General features: G+C 50.3%; 1 protein-coding gene across 2 annotated transcripts in view; it reads left to right on the forward strand.

Moving 5' to 3' along the window:
- The window catches only part of LOC140660588 (myosin heavy chain, skeletal muscle, adult-like), a 40,447-nt gene extending 37,082 nt beyond the window's left edge, over positions 1 to 3,365 (forward strand). For both annotated transcript variants that reach the window (XM_072881567.1, XM_072881568.1), the window contains 7 exons: positions 119 to 427; positions 528 to 731; positions 1,015 to 1,140; positions 1,238 to 1,408; positions 1,495 to 1,599; positions 1,763 to 1,858; positions 3,079 to 3,365. In XM_072881567.1, the coding sequence (XP_072737668.1) occupies positions 119 to 427; positions 528 to 731; positions 1,015 to 1,140; positions 1,238 to 1,408; positions 1,495 to 1,599; positions 1,763 to 1,858; positions 3,079 to 3,234 (1,167 nt within the window). In that variant the 3' untranslated portion in view covers positions 3,235 to 3,365. The remainder of the gene's footprint in view (positions 1 to 118; positions 428 to 527; positions 732 to 1,014; positions 1,141 to 1,237; positions 1,409 to 1,494; positions 1,600 to 1,762; positions 1,859 to 3,078) is intronic.
- Positions 3,366 to 6,281: the final 2,916 nt, after the last annotated feature.

Consider the following 6,281-nt stretch of genomic DNA (forward strand, 5'->3'; position numbering starts at 1 on the left):
CCCCTCTGTTCTGGCTGGGGAGTGCAGCCAGCTGAGATTTACTGAAATATTCTGTAATTACCTAGAAAGCAAGCAGTAGCTTTATCGATGTTACAAATGTTTGTGTCCAATTGTGCAGGCCTCCCTAGAACATGAAGAGGGGAAGATCCTGCGCCTCCAGCTTGAGCTCAACCAGGTGAAGTCTGAGATTGACAGGAAGATAGCAGAGAAAGATGAGGAGATCGACCAGATGAAGAGAAACCACCTCAGAATTGTGGAGTCCTTGCAGAGCAGCCTGGACGCTGAGATCAGGAGCAGGAATGAAGCCCTGCGGCTGAAGAAGAAGATGGAGGGAGACCTGAATGAAATGGAGATCCAGCTGAGCCATGCCAACCGTGTGGCTGCAGAGGCACAAAAGAACCTGAGAAACACACAGGCAGTGCTCAAGGTCTGTTCAGCAAAGCTACAGAAAGAGAAAAGGCTTCCCTGGCATTTTTGGCACTGAAGCACACACTTCTGCCTTGCAATTTCTCTTGTCTCTTTTACAGGATACCCAGATACACTTGGACGATGCTCTCAGGACACAGGAAGACCTGAAGGAGCAGGTGGCCATGGTGGAGCGCAGAGCAAACCTGCTGCAGGCTGAAATTGAGGAGCTACGGGCAGCCCTGGAGCAGACGGAGCGGTCAAGGAAAGTGGCTGAGCAGGAGCTTCTGGATGCCACTGAACGTGTGCAGCTCCTCCACACCCAGGTAAGGGGGAGGTGCAAAATCAGTTGTGTTGACACTTAACAAACACAGAGGGCTGCTATATACCAGAGGATAGGGAGTACTAGAATGGCCTCTACTGTTATCCTCAAGGAAAGCCATGCTCAGCGCCCAGCACCTGAGCCCACCACTGACGTTTTGTAAACTACCATTTTAAAAAGAATTCCAGATTTTGAATTGCAAGCTTGAAGAGTAAAGACTTGGCTCAGGCTGTAAGCTTGGTATTGCAGGCCTCAGAATACAAGTCTTGCAATCTCTCTTTGTGCAGAACACCAGCCTGATCAACACCAAGAAGAAGCTGGAAACAGACATTGCCCAAATTCAGGGTGAAATGGAGGATACGATCCAGGAAGCCCGCAATGCTGAAGAGAAGGCCAAGAAGGCCATCACAGATGTGAGTCGGGGGCTCCTTTCACTGCTCAGGGTGGATGTATTCTCCCCCCAAAACTGTCTCCAGCCCCAAAATGGCTTTGACCCTTTGCTCTCCTCAGGCAGCCATGATGGCAGAAGAGCTGAAGAAGGAGCAGGACACCAGCGCCCACCTGGAGAGGATGAAGAAGAACCTGGACCAGACGGTGAAGGACCTGCAGCACCGTCTGGATGAAGCCGAGCAGTTGGCACTGAAGGGAGGCAAGAAGCAAATCCAGAAGCTGGAGGCCAGAGTGCGTAGGGCTGGTATTTGTGCCCCTGCAAGCATGTCACGTAAGCTTCCCCCAGGGAAGCTCCAAAGATGGGCTTCTCATTGCAGGTGCGGGAGCTGGAAGGGGAGGTTGATGCTGAGCAGAAGCGCAGCGCTGAAGCCGTGAAGGGTGTGCGCAAGTACGAGAGGAGGGTGAAGGAGCTGACCTACCAGGTAAGCAGGAGGCCTCCTTGGGTTGACACACCCCCTCGCAGGAAGTAAAAATATTTTTTTTACTCACAAAAAATTTTTGCACTTGATTGCCAAGGGGAATTGTTAACTGACATGGAGGGGAAACCAATAATTCATTCTGTTTCCTGTTTGCCAACTGTTTTAGTCTGAGGAAGACCGGAAGAATATTCTCAGGCTGCAGGATCTGGTGGACAAGCTGCAAATGAAGGTGAAATCCTACAAGAGACAAGCTGAGGAGGCTGTGAGTATTGCTTGTAGTGGTAAACAAACATCACTTTCTGAGGAGGAACAGAAATCATATGGGAAATGAATGAGTTTTTGGGAAAGCACAGAAAGTGGTGAACAATGCTGGACTTCAAGTGCAGGGAAAGAAAGGTCAGTCATCTGGGAATAGTTTAGTGTGTGCCTACAAGAAAATCATCCTTGCAAAGCTTGCAAGGAGTGGTTCCCCATGAGAAATTTAACGGTTCTAGGAACATAATCCTGAAAGTATGGTTGACATTGCTTTCTTTTGGCCACACTCCTGTCAGGAATAAACTAAGGGATGTCGTGCAATCTTTTTTATACAGGAGGACAGACTGACAGACATGGCTCACAAGCAGCCTCTCAGCTGATAAATTTTTGAGTCAGGTTCCTTCCTGCATAGGCCAGTATAGACAGGTTTTGCTGTCCTATGATGAGTGAATGATTTGTGAGAGGGACGTGCTTGGGTTCTAACTGACTCATCTCCTCAGAGTTCTTCAGCTTGTATCAGAGAGTGCAGACACTGAGCCAGAACAGGAGACAGTGATGATTAGCTCGTGTGCTGAACTGGAAATAAGTTTCAATTTCTTCTGCAAAGCAACATTCTTCATAAGGCAAAGTGATGAGATATGTGACTGCAGACAGTGGCTGGAAGAGGAGGGTGGATTGTGGGTGGTGTTGTATGGCTACGGAAGAAGGAGGAGATGGGCAGTTACCTGACAGTGCTGTCACAGCAGACATGGAGAAAGAAGGAGAAGCTATACTCACCTAGTGGGGATTGGCAGGAGGGGGCAGGAACTTCCTCCCTGAGGATACCATAGAAACTCACCTTTGGGGAGTATACATGTTCTTTCTTGGTGCTGCTGCTCTTTCTTAGCCCTAACCTTTGAGTGTAAAGAATAACAAACTGCAGCCCAAACAGCTTTTTCTCAACAGCTAAAAACAGGGACTGCTGTGCTGTCCATCCCGCTTTGCACATTCCAGAGGGCAGATCTGCGATAACAATTCAAAAGCTGTTTTAGTTGGTTTGGATGGGATACTCTAAACAAGGGATGATGAGGAGGTCTGTGTGAGGCTTCTGGGTCATCGGTGGTAGGTGGGAGATAGGAGGTCTGTGCTTTCCTCTGGGAAACAGCTACAGCCCTGCAAGGCCGAGGCGCAGGAGGCGTGAAAGCCCTGCCCTGGGCTCCTCACCACCGCCTCCCTCTCCCCACACAGGAGGAGCTGTCCAATGTCAACCTCTCCAAGTTCCGCAAGATCCAGCACGAGCTGGAGGAAGCCGAGGAGCGGGCTGACATTGCAGAGTCGCAGGTCAACAAGCTCCGAGTGAAGAGCCGCGAGTTTCACAGCAAAAAGATAGGAGAGGAAGAGTGAGGCTGTCACGAAGCAGCAAAGTGACCTGAGGGATGCACAAAATGTGAACCTCTTGGTCACTTTCTTCTGCAATAAGTCTTTGTACCCACCTCAATGTCTAGAGAATAAAGACCGTAGATTCCTTTGCATACACACTATGAGCAGTGCCTTCTTTGTATTTTTTTTTTTCTGATCAAGCTTGGGATATTGTGTTGCAGAACAAGTTTTCTTACTTTTCCTGGCTGGGGGAAGGGAGAAGCTCATGCAAACTCTGGACTGAGGACCCGCAAACTTAGAGGCTGGCCATTCCTGTGGAGACTACTGATAGTCCAGCCTGTGCTCTCTTCCGTCTCCAGCAGCTCCTTGCCTTGCTCCTGCCCTCGCATACTCTTAATGCTTCTCCCATTGTCCTTTCAGCACAGCTTACTTCCCATGTGAGGGGCAAGAGAGGGTGATCCCTTTCCTTTTTCCTTTCCCTACTTTTGTTTGTGATCCTGGCAGTCACAAAGCCTACACATCAGTCTCTGAGTAAGTTAGCAGAAGTCAGTACACTGCACCATGAAGAGCTGCCAGTTCCTTGTCTGAGACGATTTTCGGCACACAGAGCACTGTTACGACACATCGATAGTGCCCCTAAGTTGTGCCATCTCTCTTACCCTAGATTCCCTCAGCTGCTGCCACCACCTGGTCCTAGTTTCTCTGCAGCGGACAAAACGCTGAGCCCTGCCTGGGGCCACGTGCTGGAAGGACTGCCCCTCAGGGCCCATTTCTCGCACGCTGCGTGACACCAACACACCTCCTCAACACATCACCTTGAAGGTCAGCCTTGTCACCTCTTGCACAACAGGCTGCACGTGGCATTGCGTCAGGCAAGAGAAAAGAAGAAAACGGATGGGTGTACCCCTCCATTCCTTCCTCACATACCTGTACCTCGGTTTTGGCCTACCTGCAGGCTAAACAGACAATATATTTTTGGGAAGAAGGGAAAGGGATGAGGGAGGAAGGGAAGGGGGAAATTGTCAAACACTTTCTCCTTCATTCAGACCCTGATCTGAACAGCAGAGGCACAGTGGGCACGTACAACTGCAAAGTCTCATGTGCTCTGTCAGCCGTCTCAGCTGGATTGTTCCAACGCATTAAGCCTTGCCTGTAGTTTGGGTGAAAGACACATGGACAGTGCCAAGGTATGTTGAAGACAAGCCCACAGACGTCTGCCTAAGCTGATGTTTTCATAGAACCGACAGCTCTCGGCTTCCAAGTAACTTCTGTCCCTTATTTTCAGGGAGACCGCACAGCCTTGGAGGATTTTCTCAGAAAGCTCAAAGACTGCAGGGCAGTGTGTATAGTGAATGAAACACAGGTTAGCAGTAACTGAGGGCTATGAAGTTAATTTGGGAATCCTTTCAGCAATATCAACTTATGCAATTGCACCCACTGTTGCAGCACTGCCTGTCTGAAGCATTCACTGCCAGTTACCCCAGCTGACGCCAAGCTGCAGGATCCCTTGATGCAGACCAAAGTGGAGTGAATGAGAAACACATTAGCAGCAGCTGAGGAGTAAGGTGCAGCTGGCACTAAAAGGAAACCAGAAGCAGACTCAGGAGCAGAGGCCAGGGTATGTGTTGATGTTGAAAGCTTGTGACAGTCCACAGCTTCCACCTCTGCCTCTTGTGCAAGCGCTAGTATTCAAAAGCAGAGGTGGGTCCTCCATGGAGCATTGAGCCTAGCCAGGGCCACAGGGATGGGAGTGGGGCTGGTGTTGTGGGCTGAAGGGATGCAGGCTGTGCAGAAAATGACTGTGCCCAAGCCTGAGGCAGGTAGCCCCTGAATGCTTTCCACCTTGATTTGCTTACAATGGGAGAGCTTTTCAAGGGAGAGCTTGCCAGTGGAGCTCCTTGGGGTGATGGGAAGTGGCAAGGACTGACTGACACTGTCTGCTTGGTCTAAGCTTGCAGAAGTCAATGCCAGAGGCTTTGTCTCCAAATAGATGCTCACACTGCTGGGAAGTTGCAACCGACACCTCCGCGGCTGTAAGCCTGCGACAGCAATATCCAAAGGGCTCTCACCTGATCTGGCTCCCAAGTGCAGCCTCACCAGCACACCAGCTCTCACTAGGAAGTCCAGCCTGCTTCCAGTGTCACTAGCCAGCACTGGCGAGCAGAACCTCTGGCAGTGCTGTCTGAAGAGAGCAATGGGAGATGGTTCTTTAGGAGCAGGCCTCAGTTTTCAATCACAAGGACCTTAAGAAAGCCACCCAACACCTTGCAGAGGTGCCAGACCAGTTCTCCCTTCTCATGACACTGCGGAACTTTCCCCCCTGGCTCCCTAGCAGACTCCCAACCTTGTTCACCCCTCCTCATCCCCTGCAGTCTTTCTCCTTGCCTGACAGCATGCATTGGTCTGCCACCACAGCCAGGGGCTCTGGTGGTGAGCCTTGCCTGCCTAAACCACCTGTGAGCTGACTGCTCCATTTGGGTGGCTCAAGAATCTCTAGCCGCACCTGCAGGCTTCTCCAAAGCTTCAAATGGGGCTGGGTAGAGTCTAGATGACATGCGACATCCATGAGTATCCCTGTTAGCTGTAATGGCTTGCACAAGCATAAACTTCTGAGATTCTCTGAAATCCTGCTTTACAGACCCTGCACCATCCTTTGCCTCACATTGCCTCCACCTTGGAAGCTTGAGGATGTGTCATGAGAATGAAGGAATGCAACCAGCAAAGCCAGGCATAGAGAAGAGAGAAGGTGGCAGGCATGAAGAGGAGTGAGCAGGCTGATGGCTCCTGGCCACACTGGTAAGTGTGACACCTGGAGATAGTTTCTGTGATGACTTGTACAAAAGAACTGTCACAAAGGGCATTGGTGGGAAAGGATAGGCAAGTCACTGAAGAAGCAGCTCTCGCATCAAAGGAATAACTGTCTGTTCTGACCTACCATAGCCTTCTTTAGACTCTGGTTTGCAAAGTCAACTGTTTCTTCCTCTAGCCTCCTGTGTGTTTCACTTGCATGCAGTTACACACCCTCTGGTATCTCTCTAGCTCTCAAGGATGCGGTCGAAAATAAAGCAGGC

The sequence above is a fragment of the Ciconia boyciana genome, chromosome 16 (assembly GCF_034638445.1).
Source record: "Ciconia boyciana chromosome 16, ASM3463844v1, whole genome shotgun sequence".
NCBI classification, from domain to species: Eukaryota; Metazoa; Chordata; class Aves; order Ciconiiformes; family Ciconiidae; genus Ciconia; species Ciconia boyciana.